Here is an 18,652-nt window from a genome sequence, read left to right on the forward strand (position 1 = left end):
TACCAAACTGGTTGAGGCAATTTGCAAAAGTTTCTTATGGACAAGGGATAGCAATATTTCAAAGAAAGCTCTCCTAGCTTGGGAGAAAGTCTGTCAGCCCAGGTCAGTAGGTGGTTTCAATGTAATGGACATAGGCTTATGGAACAAAGCAGCCATCGGCAAGCAGCTATGGAACCTATGCAAGGAGAAGAACAAGCTATGGATACAATGGGTGCACTGTTACTATATAAAAAGCAAACATGTATGAGAGGTGCAACCTAGCCAAGCATCATGGATTATGAGGAGGATTCTAAAAGCCAAAGAGAACTGTGAGAAAGTAGGCTACACCTACGAAGGTCTGATGCAGATGCAAACTTGCTCTATAAAACACATGTACCATAAATTGCGAGGAGAATTCAACAAAGTGAGTTGGAGGAAATTGGTATGCAACAATGCATGATGTCCTAAGTGGGTATTCACGCTAACATTGGTGACTAATGGCAGGCTATACACAAAAGATAGATTGCTAAAATGGGGCATTCATAATGATCAAATATATCCTTTATGTTCACGTGCAAATGAAACCATTCAACATCTATTCTTTGAATGCCAATATGCTGTTGAACTATGGAAAATGCTGCTCAACTGACAAGGTATCTACAGAAACATCTATGGCTGGTCTAAGGAACTACTTTGGGCAGAGAACTGGGCGAGAAACAGAAGTGCAAAAGCAGAACTGTTCAAGGTTGTGCTAGCAGGCTGTGTATATTTTGTGTGGCAGGAGAGGAATGCAAGACTTTTTCAAGCCAAGTCGAGGAACTGTGAGATACTTAGCAAACTAATTGTACAAGAAGTGCAGTGTCAAAGCAACAGGAAAATAGAGAAAATAATGAATAGATTGGACTACTATCCGAAGTAATAGTTAGCGAATAGTAGAAGGATAGTAGAAAGAGTGTACAGGGGAGGGAAGGGAAGTACAATAAAGCTTTGTAAGGGTTCTGTCTTGATTGTAAATATTTTTTTCTGGTATATATAAAATTTTAATTATAAAAAAAAATAAAAAAAATAGTGAAATAAAATATTACAATAAAGATAAGAAAGTTAGCTCGATAGAAAAAATCATGCCAATATTTAATATATCTGTATAAACCAATGAATGAATCGTTGAGTGTATAAAAAGAGTGTATATGAATTAAATAGATCTAATTAGAAATCTCCCTCTCCCAAATTATTGCATTCAAGCTTCGGGCTATCAATTAAACTATTAAATATTGTACTGAAGAGTGTGGTCCAGTAATTCAAGAAATGAGTTGAGAAACATGAAATCATATGTTCAAATTTTAACCGAGATAAAATCTGTTAAATCTTTAATGGACAGAATTATCCGATATTTATATTGATAAAAAATAGCAGACAACTTATAAAATTAGTTAAGGTACACATAGCAAACCGAGATACCATGAGTATAAAAGAAAATTGAACTATTAAATGTTTTTCGTCATGTTGGCATGACCATTAAGTTTTGTTATAGGAAAAAGAGAATATCTGAGCCTATGAATGGATACGAGCACAATTCTTGAAGACAAATTGCATAATTATCACGAGGAGGTGTCACACTACTTTATAATAAGGTTGGTGGTCCATACTATTGTCTGGTTTGCCTAGTGGTATTAAATGTGCTATGTTGTCTTTGGGCTATACAATAACCTAATGTGCATGTCATTTCACACACCCTCCACCTTTGAAAATTGTAGTAAGATTAGGTTCGAGCTCTAATGATGAAAACATTATGGTAGGGAGCTTTTTTCCTTTTTTTTTTAATAGGCTTTACACGGTATATATTTGAATTAATCGAAACCTTAATACGAGTATTGAACAACGATTGAAAACTAAAAAAGAAAGAAATAAATGAAAAACAATTTCAAATTTAAATGAGATAAAATAATGTGGTATTTAAATTTAAAAGACTATTCGAAATTGACTAATCTTATTGGATTTACTGAAGTTAAAACTGCTTAAATTTTAGTTATATTTTGATAGCAATTAATTACTTTTTAAACGAAAACATTCTATCGGATAGTAGCTAGATAATCAATAACTCTTCACCATAAACTTTAGTACTACTCCTTTAAAAGGATAGTTTTTCAGAGGGGAGCAGTACAAATTTCTACTTATTGTCCACTACACATTCCAACCCTTCCATTTTATTTGAAGACAAAAATATGAGGAAACAAAATAAAAAAAAATGCAAGAGAAACCAAAACTATTAAAACAAAGAAAGTACAATGGAGGTAGGAAATCTCCGGAAGTTATGTAAAATGGATAAAATCTTCTGCCCTTAATCAAAGGTTTTGTATTTGAGATATGAGAAATGGAAAAAATTCTCTTTCCTATCTCATGCTACTTGAATCCTAATTAATTAGTATTTCAAAGCGAATACCGCACACTCAGGGGCGAAGTACATTATCCGAAGGATGGTCAATTGTCGAAAAATTATATTGTATACATAAATAAAATATTACACTCTATGTTTCAATTTAGATGACACTTTACGTATTAGTCCGTTTAAAAAAGAATGGCATATTTCTATATTTAGAAATAATTTTAATTTTAAACTCTTCATTCTACACACTTTACCCTTAATAAAAAACTTTTATAGCCACACAAATATCGTGACCCCACTAATAGCCTGTTTGGCCAAGTTTTTTTTTGGGCTAAAAGTGCTTTTTTTTTATTGAGGTGTTTGGCCAAGCTTTTGGAAGGAAAAAAAGTGCTTTTGAAGAGAAGCAGAAAAAAGTATGTTCTCTCCGAAAACACTTTTCTGAGAAGCACTTTTGAGAAAAAAACACTTAGAAGCAATTTTCAAAAGCTTGGCCAAACACTAATTATTGCTCAAAAGTGCTTTTTAAATTAATTAGCTAAACACAAACTGCTTATCACCAAATACATTTTTAAAAAAAATATTTTTGAGAAAAAACACTTCTCAAAATAAGCTGATTTTAGAAGCTTGGCCAAACAGACTATAAGCTTTTGTATCTTAAGCTTTTATATCACATGTTTCAATTTTTTTTTTTCTCTTAAATTTTGTGCCAAATCAAACGGCACAATCTAAATTAAAACTGAAGTATGTTTTAGAGGTGGGTAAATACACTGAACACTCTTTGTCCAGAAATTCTTTTCACTTTTGCGAAAATTTAACTTTTGCGAAAATTTCTGACCAACTGCGGACACTGATGTGAAAAATAGATAAAAAGACAATGGAGGTAGGAATGGGCAAGTTATGGGTTTCCATGCGAACAACGGTAAGGCTGAAAAGGCTTGTCATAAAACTTATTAAAAAGAAAAATCTGAATAGAATCTTGGAAATGCATTTTAACTTTGAGGATCCAATTTCTATGTCATTGGTGGGACTTACACACACACACAGAGTTCTCTTCTAACAGTACTAGTACTAGTTTGTTTTTTCCTATGTCTCTCTCTTTGTCACTGTTTAATGCTTTTTCCAATCTGTAGTGGTTGAATTGAACTAAAGAGTCCCAAACAACCAAAATTTGTAGTTTTAAAGTAGTGTGCTGCTGTCTGCTTTCTTTTTTTATCTGACATTGCACCTCTCTCTCTCTGTCTCCAATGATCTTATCTCTATTTCTTTCATATTACAGTACTTATTATCTCTCTTTCTACCTCACCGTTTTTAGTAAAAACTAGAATACCCACAAAGCTAAACAATTCTGTCATAGCACTTCTTTAGCTCTGAGCCTGCAAGTTTCTTGAAATAACTAAAGGGTACTCTACTTTTTTTTGTTCTTTTCTCCAGCTTTCTGCTTTAGCTTCTAGCTTTATTTCCATCTGAATTGTTGCTTTTCTTTTTCTTTTTCTTTTTCTCTGTTTGTTTCTTGATGATAAAATTATGAGCTTTGTTGGTTAGTATGTTGTTGTTATAATTATTGTTACTGTGGTTACTAATAAAATGCTTCAACTACTATAACTATTATTATTACGAGTATGATTTTTTAGTTATTAATTTCTCTTTTTGTAAAAATTGGAGCTTTTGGTTTCTGACTTTGGTTTCTTTTCTTGATCTACTATGAGTAGCTTCAAATTTGCTCTTCTGGTGTAGTTTAGGTTCTAGTACTATTTTGCTCTATGTTGGCATATTAATAAATTGGATATGTAAGAAGAAACTGGATTAAGGAATTGAATTGAACTAACATCAAATTTTCTAAGTGAAACTGTCTGAAAGATGCTAAACTCTTTTATGAAGTTTTCTAGTTCAAACCATAGAGGGTTTTAGATTCTTTACTATGTTGTTGATTATAGAAGGGGAGACTTGGGTTAACTGGTAAAGTTGCTGCCATGTGACCAGGAGGTCACCGGTTCGAGCCGCGGAAACATCCTCTTGCAGAAATGCAGGGTAGATAGTATGCAAACCTTACCCCTGTAGTGAATGTAGAGAGGCTATTTCAGTAGACACTCGGCACGGGAAAAAATGAAAATAGATCCTAAGAAGAAACATCTAGGGTAATTGTGTCCTTTTGCTTCTTCTATGTTTTCCAGCTTTTCAAGAGTTTCTTGAATGAAATTAAGTGTATAGTATTCAAACCAGAAATAAAAGGAGGAAAAGAACCAATGATAGCATATTTTGAACATGGGGTTGTCATTCTTTTGCAGAAGTTTTCTGATATTGCCGTTTCTTCCTTAGGTTCTTACAAAAAATTGAATTTCACTAGCGTTCAAGAAGCTTTGGAGTTCTTCTGATTATTTCTCAAAGTGCAATCAAAGTGAAACTCCATAGGTATTGTACATCTCTTTCAAATATGATTTAAATAACCATTACACTATCTTGTTGAACTAGGTAACTTTTTTCATACACGATTTAACTGACCTTGAGTCATATTATGATATCAACCTGTCTAAGGTTTAACATAAACTCAGTGTTTAAGGCTGAAGACAAGTAGATCTTTTTCCATGTGTGAACAAATGATGTACTTCTATTTGATGCGCTGGTACTGATTTTAGAATAGAGAATTCTTATGCTTTCGGGTAATATCCTATTCTACTGATATAGGAATTTGAAGGCTGTTTGCATATGTGTATAGTGAACTTGTTCAGGTTATAATCAATTGGTCGAAACAGCCTCTCTACCTCCCTAAGGTAGGGGTAAGGTCTACGTACACATTACCCTCCCCAGACACCACTTGTGGGATTCCACTGGGTATGTTGTTGTTGTTGTTTAACGCTGGTGTCCGCATAGAAATCCAGGAACTCTGAAGTAATTTTAAGTTTCATGGGCAAATGGAACAAACTAAAGAGCTCCTCTCTGATACTTCACGAACGATGTCCCCTTGGTTAGAATTTCTTCTCAGCTACGTTATAGACCAATGGATTACAACCTGCAGAGAAGAAAGTAAATCAAAACCTTCAGAAGAAGTTTGAAGTTGAATAGTGAAACTTAAGCGACCAATTAAATCTATGCAAAGTACTTTTGGTTAGACAATATTTATTCTCATTTTCCATGATTATGGAAGAAAATGATACTGAAGATGAACTGAATAGAAGGTCGAAAAGATAAAGTCATAACAAGCTACGAAGGAGCTTCTGCGCTTAAAAATATTAATCAACATGATAACCACTAAAAGAAATATGTGAATTATCAGATGTTTGTGCTTTTGATAATGCTTGCTATAGGTAATGGTATAACCTAAAAAATCTGTCAACTTCCTGTCATGTCATTCCCGCTGAAGGTCTTGCAGGTATGTTACACGAGGTAAAAATTTGAATATTGGGACCTTAGTCTGAAAATGTATCCAAGTTTGGGATGAACAATATCTGGTGATTGTGAAGACGGACAAAGGAACGCTGTACATGCTATTATACGTATATCCGGGGGTATATTCACCTCTGCTATATACTTATTAGGTTAAAGAAAATTTAAATAGAGTGTATTTTCCACCTTGTAAAAATCTAGGTTTCTGTTTAATCATGGTAAAAATTACATTTAGGAGTCTGTCAAACAGATTGATGTGATCAGTACGTCTGACATCTTATGTATTTTGTGAGCGGTTTTAGTGCATGTTCTTCCGATTGGTTTGCTTGTCATTGCCCCTTTCCTTTATCTTTTTTGAGACGAGAGTCTACCAGAAACAACCTCTGTGCCTTCTTAAAGATAGTGTGGGAATACACTGGGTTTGTTGTTATTGTTCTAGTGCATGTTCTATGAGATCTCTGCTCTTCTTGAGTTAAAGCTCAAATATCTTGCTGAGTTGAGGCACTACTTAAAGCATCTAGTATAATGAGTTTTTACAATGATGCTATGTATGTTCTCCATTTCACACCCATGTATCACTTAATTTTGAAGCTATTGAGTTGAAGAATATGATTATTAAGCAAGCAAAGCTACTGTGCTCTTGCAAATTCTCTGCCTTCTGGAATGTCTTGCAAGCTAGTGCTTGTTTGGCCTTGTGCGACCATGCAGAGTCCGCTGGATTGTCTGCCTTACTGGCATTTTTAAGACATAAATTCGAATCTGTTTTTCTGTTAACTTTGTGTTCCATTACCTTGTACATTCAAGTGTTGTTTCTCTTGCTTGATTGTAGTTTATAGTCAGTCTGGAAGCCCTTCTTCTACTGGATGTTACTTCTTTTGGCTTCTATGCTCTTAATTGATCATTGTGTCTATTCCTCAAGTAGCTGTTGAAGACATAATTAAGTAAATAAAAGTGTGCTATCTCTAACAGCTTAATTAAGCTTTTAGATGAGATGGTCACACACACTTCAACATGGTATAGGAGAGGTCTGGGGTTCAAGTCTCACTGCCACCCAATATCAAAAAGAATTTTCACGTGCTTGGCTCAAAAAAGAATCAAGCCCGCATGTGAGGGAGCGTGTAGAAGACATAATTAAGTAAATAAAAGTGTGCTCCCTCTAACAGCTTAAGCTTTTAGATGAGATGGTCACACACTTCAACAGTAGCTTCATGTTCATATTGGATTATTTCTCCTTTTGAAAAATCATATACTTCATTGTACAATGCAGGTGATTCAAGGAACGGCAACCATCCATTGATTGAATAGACCCTGTAGTTTACCTAGTTTAAATCCATACTCGATTTTCGTCCAAGCAACATGAAGCCTCCAAATTTCAATTTGGAATCAGAAGACGAGTCTGAGGTCAGCAGCTGCCAATTAGGTTCAAATATATATGTCCAAGAAACATGTCCTGGTCCCTCCAAGGACAGCAGTACCAATTCCTGCCTGACAAACTCTTTTAATCTTCAGCAGGATTCAAAGCCTGTTACTCTTGACTTGACTCTTGGCTTTAACAGCAGTGATCCCGAGTTGAACGCCAATGGTGAGACAAGTGATGAAGTAGTACCCCATCCTCCAACAGCAGCATTATCCAGGATTTTCTCATGCAATTTCTGTAGGCGCAAGTTTTACAGTTCGCAGGCTTTAGGAGGACACCAGAATGCACATAAGAGGGAGAGGACTTTGGCGAAGAGGGCAATGCGGATGGGAATGTTATCGGACAGGTATGCTAGCTTGGCATCGTTGCCCCTACATGGGGCTGCATTTCGATCTCTTGGCGTGGAAGCTCATGCTTCTATGCACCAACGAGTCTCGTACCAAGAAACGCTTACACACGCAAGTAGAGGTGGGGCGAGATTTGAACAAGGCTATTTCGGGATGCCAGTATTTGTGGAAGACGATGAAGTGGAAATGTTTTGGCCGGGTAGCTTCAGGCAAGTAGAGGGAATTGGTGGCAATCAGAGGTTTAATTCAGGGCAAGGTTCCAACATAAACTTTGTAGCTGTAGCTCCTCAAACTAGGACAGATCCATCATTGCCTGATCTTAATTTGAAACTCTGATAAGTCTTTTCTCATATTCTATTCTACTTTTTGTATCAGAATTTTCAATATTGTGATATTACATTAGTGCTCTATTTGTACAGGAGATGAGTTTTTTTGACTGTCTTGAAATAATTGTGATATTACATTACTGCGCTTTCCTTCGTTAAGTGATATTTTCATTTGCAATACTCGTACGACTGCAAGATTTAATCAACACACCAAAGTTATATGTTTTTTTTCTTTTCATTTTAGAACTATATAGGAGTTTTGAAGTATGGATCATAATTCGGTTCAGAAAGACGGAAACCTTCCAATTGAAGAATAACAAGAATCTATCTGAGAGATTACACACAAAATGAGATTCAGACGTAGCAAATAACATGTCTTTCAGCAATACATTGGTATCCAAGCTTAAGCAGTAAAACAAAGTAATACTGAATGAAGTGAGGAAATACAACCACAATAAAATATGAAAGTTGGAATAGTTCACAAGAAAGAGAACACTCCCACATGAGCGGGAACTCAAAATGTAAGAAACCCAGAGAAGGGTACAGTTCCAAGCTGACAGTGGAGCACATTTAAATCTCCAGAACCACGCAGGGAATATTTTCAACTTAACAATACTTGTAATAAACAATAGACAAACAAGTTTCTTCATTGACAAGTATTTAGATCAGCTGGCTGCAACAAAATATGGAATGCGTCACGCCTTGATTCTTTCCTGCAAAGAGGAGACTAAGTAAGAGAGGAGAAGTGTCGAAGATTGGTTTCTTCGCTTAAAGGAGTCTCTTTATGGTCTTGAAAGAAATCACTAAATCATTCACAGTAGTCCATAAAATAGAGGACCAAAAAAGTCTCTATAAGATGGAATAACAGCATTTGATATTGCTATTCTCAATCTGGTCGAACCATTTACATGTTTCGAATAACAAACACGAAAAGAACTGAATGCTCGATGTTGACATATAGGCACTTAAATTCTATACTACAACAGAGTCCTGTTGCCGAATTTAATGTTTGATCAAAGTGCAATCCAGAATGCAAGTGAAAATTACTAGTTCATCATATATTTTCATCATTCCATGGTGTTGGATTTTGCATCTGTTACTGCTACTGTTTTCTAGAATAATTAGTTGTTTAATTTTAGGAGGAGTCTGCTAGAAGATTCAGAATTTTAATTATAGTAAGAGTTTAGTAATTTAGTTGTAGGAGGAGTCTACTACTTTATTTATTTGGCTATTTAAAGCCCTATGATTAATAAAATTTTAGAGACAATTTTTCAATCCTATTTTCAACCTTCTTGCTGCTTGCATATTTTTTCTAAAATCTATAACAGTGGTATCAAAGCCTCCATTGATCTTGACGGATCTCTAAATTCGCTGAAAAACAACCAGTTTCAACCACTTTTAAACCATACGCATTTTTACTCATACCGATTTTTAACCAAATTTTTAACAATGACAAGCAGCGGTTTCTCTTTGAATACCCCACAAACTTTTACTGGTGAAAACTATCAGATTTGGTCAGTGAAGATGAAGTCTTATCTTGAAGCTTATGATCTATGAGAAGTTATAATGGAAGACAAACTTATACAACCACTTCCTGCAAATCCTACCCTTGCCCAAATCAAAGCTCATTCAGATGAGAAAACTAAAAAATACAAAGCCAAAACTATAATTCAAAATTCAGTTGCAGATTCAATCTTCTTTAAAATCATTGCATGTGAGACAGCAAAAGAGGCTTGGGAAACACTCAAACTGGAGTATCAAGGAAGTGAACGAGGCAGACAAAATCATATTTTAAATTTGAAAAGAGATTTTGAATCTCTTAGAATGCAAGATAATGAGACCATCGCTAAGTATTCTGACCGAATTTCTTTAATTGTCAATAAAATCAGGTTACTTGGCGAGGATTTCAAAGATGACAGGATAGTTGAAAAAATTCTTGTAACAATTCCCGAGAGATTTGAATCCAAAATTTCCTCTCTGGAAGAGTTTAAAGATCTCTCTACCATCTCGGTTGCAGAATTAATAAGTGCTCTTCAAGCACAAGAGCAAAGAAGGGCCTTCAGACAAGACAAAGTTACTGAGGGTATTTTTTTATGCGAAACACCAAAAAGAAAAAGTCGATTATCCTTATTGCAACTATTGTAAAAAGAAAACACACTTAGAAAAATTTTGTTGGTGGAGACCAGATGCATTATGTGGAAATTGCAAACAAAAAGGTCATGTTACAAAAGTGTGCAAGTTCAAAGATGCTCATGCACAAGCACTAATAGCAGAAGAAGGAATTGAGGATGACCGGTTCCTTCTTCCATAACCAGAGCTCGGAGAAGGAAGAGATAAGAGGGCCCTATGGAGAATGTGGTCAGAAATCCATAATAGAGTCCGACCACAACGACCGAATTGATTATCTTCATGCATAAGGATACTAGATTACCTAGTAGAAAAGATTGAAAAATCATCACAAACCTCCCTTATTTCTTTTCTATTGCAATTTTTGGATTATTATATGATGATTTTTCAACTTTCCATATATAGAAAAGAAATAGAAAGAGATAGACTAGAAACAACATCTGTTATGTCAATGACACCAAAGGGGATATTAAATGAATGGTTAGACTGCAGCAATAGAAGCAAGGAGGAGTGTTGGATTTTGCATCTATTACTGCTACCGTTTTCTAGAATAATTAGTTATTTAGTTTTAGGAGGAGTCAGCTTGAAGATTCGGAATTTTAATTATAGTAAGAGTTAAGTAATTTAGTTGTAGGAGGAGTCTACTACTTTATTTATTTGGCTATTTAAAGCCCTATGATTAATAAAATTTTAGAGACAGTTTTTCAATCCTATTTTCAACCTTCTTGCTGCTTGCATATTTTTTCTAAAATCCATAACACATGGATCATTACCTCGAGCTAATGAAATATAGAAATAGTCACAAGAAAAAACATGTTTCTATCAAATGAAAGACATTATGCATGGAGATGTGATGTTTTAACTTCAATACCACACAAGAGGGGGGTGATTTGTGTGGTGTTTAATTTTTTGCGTGCACAGATTATAGAAGGACCTGGTTCCTCTATGTGTTCCTTATATTACCATTGCATAATAATAAATGCATAAATTAAAGAACACAAGGATTTTTACCTGGAAAACACCCGGCTCAAAAGGTGAAAAAATCACGATCTACTTCCCAGTAGGATTTTTCCAAAACTCTTTACTAAATCACTGAGCCAAAAACTGCATTTACAAAATACTTTTGTAAACCTAGGATTAACTCTAATCCCGTTGTGGCACACAACCTCTAACTGTTGCGACAACTTCAAGTTAACTCTAACTTGAATACTATGAGTACCTATTACAATTGCCTCTAGATAAAGTTGAAAGGTACAATATGAAAGCACCTACTACAATTGAACTAGAATAAAAGACAGACACTTGGAACTGGTTCTTCTATCTGGTTCATGTAGCTTCAGGTTTGTACACTTGAATCACACACGAATTGCTTGCAAAATGCCTTGCTATTTTGATCTCAATTCACGTTTAACTTCTGCTTTTGTGCATGCATGTAGAATGATAACATCCTGTGATTTATAGAGTTAGTAGAGTAGAAAATAACTAGAGTTCTAATGCTACTCTTCCTTGGTAGAAGAGTTCTAGTTGATCTCAACTTCTAACTCCTCCCTTATCTTGGATAGTGTTCTCTATGATTAAGGAGAAGGACTACTTAATCAATTATACAACTTTTTCGATTAGGAGATATCAATTATACCAAGTTAAGCTTATCTCCTTCACGTATATCCCACATGCTCGAATCTGCCCGTGTCTATGCACATAAGGGATGGACCCGGTTCATGCCTGAGCTTCCTTTGTCAATCTTCAACACTAACTTTCACTTAGGCCAACAAATTTTCCCTTTTTGATGATGACAAACTCTGTGCTTTTCATAAGCTTAGGCCCTGTTTCAACTTAGCTCAACATCAACATAATGTTAGAAACATTTTTTCTTTTTATTACTTATCATCAAGGACCAGGTTCATTAGGTTATAAATATCACTGTTCCAAGTATAAAGCACAATCGTTTCCCCTCTTTTGGCATCATCGAAAAGTTGCATAAAAAATGTGCGATATACAAATTTTAAAACTTACTCATGGCCACTGAGGTTACTTCAAATGCAATCATGGGTTAATCATCATAAGAATTTTAACCATCAAAGAAATATAAACAAACAGTTAGAGCAAAAGACAGTGAATTTCATTGATGATTGATAAGATTCTACCACAAAGCATAAGAAGAAATAAAAATACTGGAAACATGAGCAAAAGAAACAAAAAATCCCGAACTAGACACTGGTTGATCTACACTAGGCTAGGAGGCTTAAGGCTGGGAAGAACTAGGTGCTTGGTTTTTGGCTTGGAGGAGTTTCAGCATATACTGAAGAATGCCATTATTCTTCTCCTTTTCTCTTGCCAGCTCAGTTCTGAGAGCATCTCTCTCAGTCTCCACCTCTACCAACCTCTTCTTCAGCCTCTCAATCTCATTATCCTTAGCCCCACTTTCTTCATTAGGTCTGCGAGGGTTTTCTCTACAGATGAACCAGGTTCATCTCTATTTTTCCCAAGTTGAACAAGCCCTTTAGCAGCTTCGCCAGACCCACTTCCCCATGTTTTCTGTACACTCTCGTCTACTCCATCATATTTCTCTTCCCAAATAGCCATTGCACCTGTGTCTTTGGTTAAACTTACAGGTTTTTACCCTTTCCCCTCACATCACTCCTAACTCCCTTGCTCTTTTTTTCTTTTCTCTTTTTATTTTTACCACCAACTTCTCCAGACTCTATTGTTTCAACACCTGCTATAGACCCTACCAGCACAAACCTATTCTCCAAATTTGTATCAATTTCAAAAATTGTCTCAAGAGTAACTTTAGGGCCAAAAGATACCTGTTCAGTTTCAGAAGAAATCGTTTCTTCCCCCTCAGTAGCAGATTTAAATGAGTCTTTATATTTTTGAGGTTCCTCGACCTGGCTATCCTTTAATTATTTATCTAATTTCTTGGATAATGCGCTCCGTACCACAGTCTTGCGAGTAAGCATCTTAGTTCTTCCTTTCTTAGACAAAGGTGTGGTTGAAGGTGTGATAGATGGTGTGGTATGATTTCCTTGGGTGAGGATGAAGGATTTTCAGGAGTGTTAGCCATTTCTGTGCTTGGGTATGGGAGAGAAGAGAATTGGATTGTGTTTGGAAGATGAGAAAAGATGGAGATTATTTGACGGCTTGAAAAGATGGAGTGAGGAAAATAATAATGCTGATCAATTTAAAGAGGAGTAATTAATGGGGTAACGACAACTTTTCAAACTTTTAGAAGTCTAATCAAACTGAATTTCAGTTTTGAAAAGACTTTGGAGTGTATCCCTAGAATCTAGGTACTTCAATTCGGTTGGGACTCTTTTGAACAGAACTGGTTCACTTGTAACGGATAAGTCCAAAAGGAGTTTGGAATTAGGTAGGACTCTTCTCATGATCCAAATATTATTATTTCAAATTATGCAGAGTGTAGAAAACATACCGAGTAATCTTGTGTCACGACCCGAAATTTCCACCATCGGGACCGTGAAAGCACCTAACATTTCACTTGCTAGGCAAGCCAACGTTAGAGAATTATTAAACCAAATCCTTATTTCCATTCAGTAAATAATAATAATTAGCTAAGATGAAATATAATAAGTGCGGAATAATATAAAAATTATATTAATTACTACCACCTGGATCTGGAGTCACAATTCACGAGCATTCTAGAATTTACTACAAGTAATAGTCTGAAAGAAATACAACTGTCTGAATGAAAGAAACAGTAGAACAGAAAAGATAGATGGGGACTTTGAGGTCTGTGGACGCCGACAGATCTACCTTGAGTCTTCGGATAGCGGTCCAATAGTGAAATCTCGATCAACCCGAGTCGGTACCAAAATCTGCACAGAAAGTGCAGAGTGCAGTATCAGTACATCCGACACCATGTACTGGTAAGTGTCGAGCCTAACCTCGACGAAGTAGTGACGAGGCTAAGGCAAGACACCTACAAATCAACCTGTACAATTTAACAATGTATATACAAATAACAATAATGAAGAGCCAGACATGAAATATCGGGAGTGGGAAACATGCTGGGGGAAATACGAGATAAGGAACTACAACAGAATGATAACTCGAACAACCAATATACTATGAATCAATAGAAACAACGAATACAATAAAGAAAAAATGCACGAAATCACCCTTCGTGCTTTTACTCTCAATCTCACCATAAAAACAATAGAAATGGCACGGCATCACCCTTCATGCATTTACTTTCATATCATGGCACGACATCACCCTTTGTGCATTAACACTCATAATATGGCACGACATCATCCTTCGTGCTTTTACACTCACAATATAGCACGACATCACCCTTCGTGCATTAACACTCACAATATGGCACGACATTACCCTTCGTGCATTAACACTCTCCCTTACCATAATGCAATGCATAAATAACAACAGGAAGATAGAATAAAAAGTACAAGCCTTACTTCAACATTTGGTTCCACAATATCAATCTCAACTTTGAAATAAATACTAGATTATCACCAAAAAAATCCGTAAACATGATAAGAACGATCAATTTAACAACACTAGTATAAACACATAGTAATTAGGCATAGGAAAGAGACAATATAAGAAAAATGAGAGAAACATGGAAAACAGGTAAATTGGCGACGCATAAGTACTCGTCACCTCACATATACGCCGCTCACATGAATTTCACATAACAAATAGTGTGAGGTTCCTAATTTCCTCAAGTCAAAGTTAGACACAACACTTACCTTGCTCCGAAGGCCACTTAATTCTCAATCACAACTTTTCCTCTAGAATTCACCTCCAAACCGCTCGTATCTATTCAAAAATGACTCAATAATATCAAATATTGCTAAAGGAATCAATTATATTGCATAAATTAAATTTCCCAAATTTTCCTCCAAAAATAAAAATAAAAATCGACCCCGGGCCTGCTTGGTCAAAACCCGAGGTTCGGACCAAAATCCATTTACCCATTCATCCCCGAGCCCGGATATATAATTGGTTTTGGAATCCGACCTCAAATTGAGATCTAAATCCCCAAATTTTCGAAATCTCTAGTTTTTACCCAAACCCCTAATTCTGCCATGAAAACTCTAGATTTTAGGTTGAAAATTTATGAAATGAAATGGGTAATTAAAAGAAAATGGTTTAGAATCACTTACCAATACTCTGGGGAAGAAAATGACTCTTGAAAATTGCCTCTAGTCCGTTTGGTTTTTGAGAAAAATGAATTTATGGCTAAATCCCGTGTTTGGATTCTGTTAAGTACTGGGCGACACTGTGCATCACGTTCGCAAGGCCATTGTCGCATTCGCGAAGAGCAGAGCTGCAAAGCCTTTGCGTTCAAGAGACCTTGCTCGCATTTGCGATGGTTACTCCTCCTTGGCCTTCGCGTTCGCGAGACCATGCTTGCGTTCGCGAAGAAGGATCACTGACTCTCCCCCAGGTGTGCCTAACACTATGCGTTCGCGAGGAGCTGGTCACGTTCGCGAAGGGTAACGCCCCCATCGCTTTACGTTCGCGAACAAGCCTTTGCGTTTGTGAAGAAGAAAATTCCAGCTGACCAGTTTACTCTTACCGTTCGCGAGAGTACCTTCGCCAACGCGAAGAAGGGCATGCCAGAACACCAAAATCTGCAGAAAACCAGATTTTCCAAAGTTCAAACATTTAGTGGTCTATCCGAAACTCACCCGAGCCCTCTGGGCTCCAAACCAAACATGCGCACAAGACTAAAAACATCATACGAACTTGCTCGAGCGATCAAATCGCCAAAATAACACCTAGAACTACGAATTTAGCACCAAATCAAATGAAATTCTTAAGAGCACTTTAAAATTCCTATCTTCTCAACTGGACGTCCGAATCACGTCAAATCAACTCCGTTTCTCACCAAATTTCACAGACAAGTCTTAAATACTATAATGAACCTGTACCGGGATCCGGAACCAAAATACAGATCCGGTACTAACAATGCCAAACATCAATCAATTCTTAAAAATAATAAATTTTCAGACTTTTAATTTTCATAAACAATTCATAACTCGAGCTGGGGACCTCCGAATTTAATTCTGGGCATACGTCCAGGTCCCATAATTTGATACGGACCCAGCGGGACCGTCAAAACATGGATCCAGGCTCGTTTACCAAAAATGCTGACCAAAGTCAACTAAAATCAACTTTTAAGGCAAAAATTCTTATTTTCATCAATTTTCAACATAAAAGTTTTTCGGAAACACGCCCGGACTGCACTCGCAAATCGAGGAGGGTAAAAATGAGATTTTTAAGGCTTAAAAGCGCAGATTCGAGTTCTAAAACATAATATGACCTTTTGGGTCATCACATTCCCCCCCTCTAAAACAACCGTTCATCCTCGAACGGACATAGAAAAGTACATAAGCTGGTGAAAAGGTGGGGATATCTACCCTGCATAACGGACTCGGACTCCCAAGTAGCTGCCTCAACAGGCTGACCTCTCCACTGCACTCGAACTGAAGAGTAACTCTTTCATCTCAACTGGCGAACTTGCCAGGCTAGAATAGCCACCGGCTCCTCCACGTAAGTCAAATCCTTGTCCAACTGGACAAAGCTGAAATCTAACATATGGGACGGATTGCCTTGATACTTTCGAAGCATGGACACATGGAACACCGGATGAACTGCTGATAAACTAGGTGGCAACGCAATCCTGTAAACCACCTCTCCCACTCTGTCCAGAATCTCAAAAGGTCCGATATACCTAGGACTCAACTTTCCCTTCTTTTCGAACCTCATCACACCCTTCATGGGTGATACCCGAAGCAATACTCTCTCCCCGACCATGAATGCAACATCACGAACCTTGCGGTCAGCATAACTCTTTTGCCTGGACTGAGTTGTGTGAAGTCTATCCTGAATAATCTTGACCTTGTCCAAGGCCTCCTTTACCAAATCAGTACCCGATAACCGAGCCTTTCTCGGCTCAAACCATCCGACCGGCGATCGATAACATCTACCATATAGTGCCTCATAGGGAGCCATCTGAATGCTCGAATGGTAGCTGTTGTTGTAGGCGAATTCTGCAAGGGGCAAGAACTGATCCCACGATCTTCCCAAGTCTATAACACATGCGCGAAGCATATCCTCTAAGATTTGAATAGTGCGCTCGGACTGCCCGTCCGTCTGAGGATGAAATGCTGTGCTCAACTCAACCCGCGTACCCAACTTACACTGTACTGCCCTCCAGAAGTGCGAGGTGAACTGCATACCTCGATCATAAATGATAGACACGGGTACACCGTGAAAACGGACGATCTCACGAATGTAAATCTCTGCCAACTACTCCGAAGAATAGGTAACTGCCACAGGAATGAAGTGCGCTGACTTAGTCATCCCGTCCACAATGACCCAAACGGTATCGAACTTCCTCTGAGTCCGTGGGAGTCCAACAATGAAATCCATAGTGATACGCTCCCACTTCCACTCAGGAATCTCTATATTCTGAAGCAAACCACCAGGTCTCTGATGCTCGTACTTTACTTCCTGGCAATTTAGACATCGAGCTACATATGCAACTATGTCTTTCTTCATCCTCCTCCACCAATAATGCTGCCGCAAGTCCTGATACATCTTGGCGGCGCCCGGATGAATAGAATACCGGGAATTGTGGGCCTTCTCAAGAACTAACTCACGTAGTCCATCCATATTAGGCACACAAATACGGCCCTGCATTCTCAAAACTCCGTCATCTCTAACAGTAACCTGCTTGGCACCACCATGCCGCGCTGTGTCTCTAAGGACAAGTAAATGAGGATCGTCATCCTGCCGATCTCTGATACGCTCAAACAAAGAAGACCGAGCAACTGTACAAGCTAGAACATGGCTGGGCTCAGAAACATCCAACCTCACGAACTGGTTTGCCAGGGCCTGAACATCCAATGCAAGCGGTCTCTCACCAACTAGAATATAAGCAAGGCTACCTATACTAGCTGACTTTCTACTCAAAGCATTAGCCACCACATTGGCCTTTCCGGGGTGATATAAAATGCTGATGTCATAGTCTTTCAATAGCTCCAACCACTTCATCTGCCTCAAATTGAGCTCCTTTTGTTTGAACAAGTACTGTAAACTCCGATGGTCTGTGAAAACCTCACATGACATGCCGTAAAGATAGTGGCTGCAAATATTCAGCGCATGAACAATGGCTGCCAACTCTAAGTCATGGACATGGCAATTCTTCTTGTGAACCTTCAACTGCCGTGAAACATATGCAATAACCTTGCCACCCTGCATCAATACTGTACCCAGACAAATGCGATATGCGCCATAATATACTGTATAGGATCCTGAACCTGTGGGTAACACCAATACCGGTGCCGTAGTCAAAGCTGTCTTGAGCTTCTGGATGCTCGCCTCACACTCATCTGACCACCTGAACGGGGTACCCTTCTGGGTCAACCTGGTCAACGGGGTTGCAATGGATGAAAACCCCTCCACAAAACGATGGTAATAACCTGCCAATCCCAAGAAACTACGGATCTCTGTAGTTGATGTAGGTCTAGGCCAGTTCTAAACTGCCTCAATCTTCCTAGGATCCACCTGAATACCCTCTGCTGATACAACGTGACCCAAGAAAGCAACTGAACTCAACCAAAACTTGTATTTTGAGAACTTAGCATATAACTGGCTGTCTCTCAGAGTTTGAAGAATGATCCAAAGGTGCTGTTAGTGC

The 18,652-nt window shown here is 37.5% G+C and overlaps 1 protein-coding gene across 6 annotated transcripts; it reads left to right on the top strand.

Moving 5' to 3' along the window:
• The first annotated feature begins 3,186 nt into the window (after positions 1–3,186).
• Positions 3,187–7,973, top strand: LOC104096171 (zinc finger protein 4-like). Of its 6 annotated transcripts, none has more exons than XM_009602500.4 (4): positions 3,365–3,762; positions 4,679–4,771; positions 7,011–7,144; positions 7,256–7,973. In XM_009602500.4, the coding sequence occupies exons 3-4, from the start codon at positions 7,100–7,102 to the stop codon at positions 7,841–7,843; spliced, it is 633 nt and encodes a 210-aa protein (XP_009600795.1). In that variant the 5' UTR covers positions 3,365–3,762; positions 4,679–4,771; positions 7,011–7,099; the 3' UTR covers positions 7,844–7,973. The 6 variants fall into 6 exon arrangements, with proteins under 6 accessions (XP_033511996.1, XP_009600791.1, XP_009600793.1 ...); XM_009602499.4 differs by having other exon boundaries at positions 3,366–3,762; positions 7,253–7,973; XM_033656105.2 differs by lacking the exon at positions 3,365–3,762 and adding an exon at positions 3,187–3,281 and having other exon boundaries at positions 7,011–7,973.
• The last annotated feature ends 10,679 nt before the right edge of the window (positions 7,974–18,652 follow it).

The sequence above is a fragment of the Nicotiana tomentosiformis genome, chromosome 4, assembly GCF_000390325.3.
Source record: "Nicotiana tomentosiformis chromosome 4, ASM39032v3, whole genome shotgun sequence".
In the NCBI taxonomy this organism is placed as follows: domain Eukaryota; kingdom Viridiplantae; phylum Streptophyta; class Magnoliopsida; order Solanales; family Solanaceae; genus Nicotiana; species Nicotiana tomentosiformis.

What these genes read in the sequence shown, in the direction of transcription:
- LOC104096171 (XM_033656105.2), top strand. Translation starts at nt 7,100, where the DNA reads ATGAAGCCTCCAAATTTCAATTTGGAATCAGAAGACGAGTCTGAGGTC.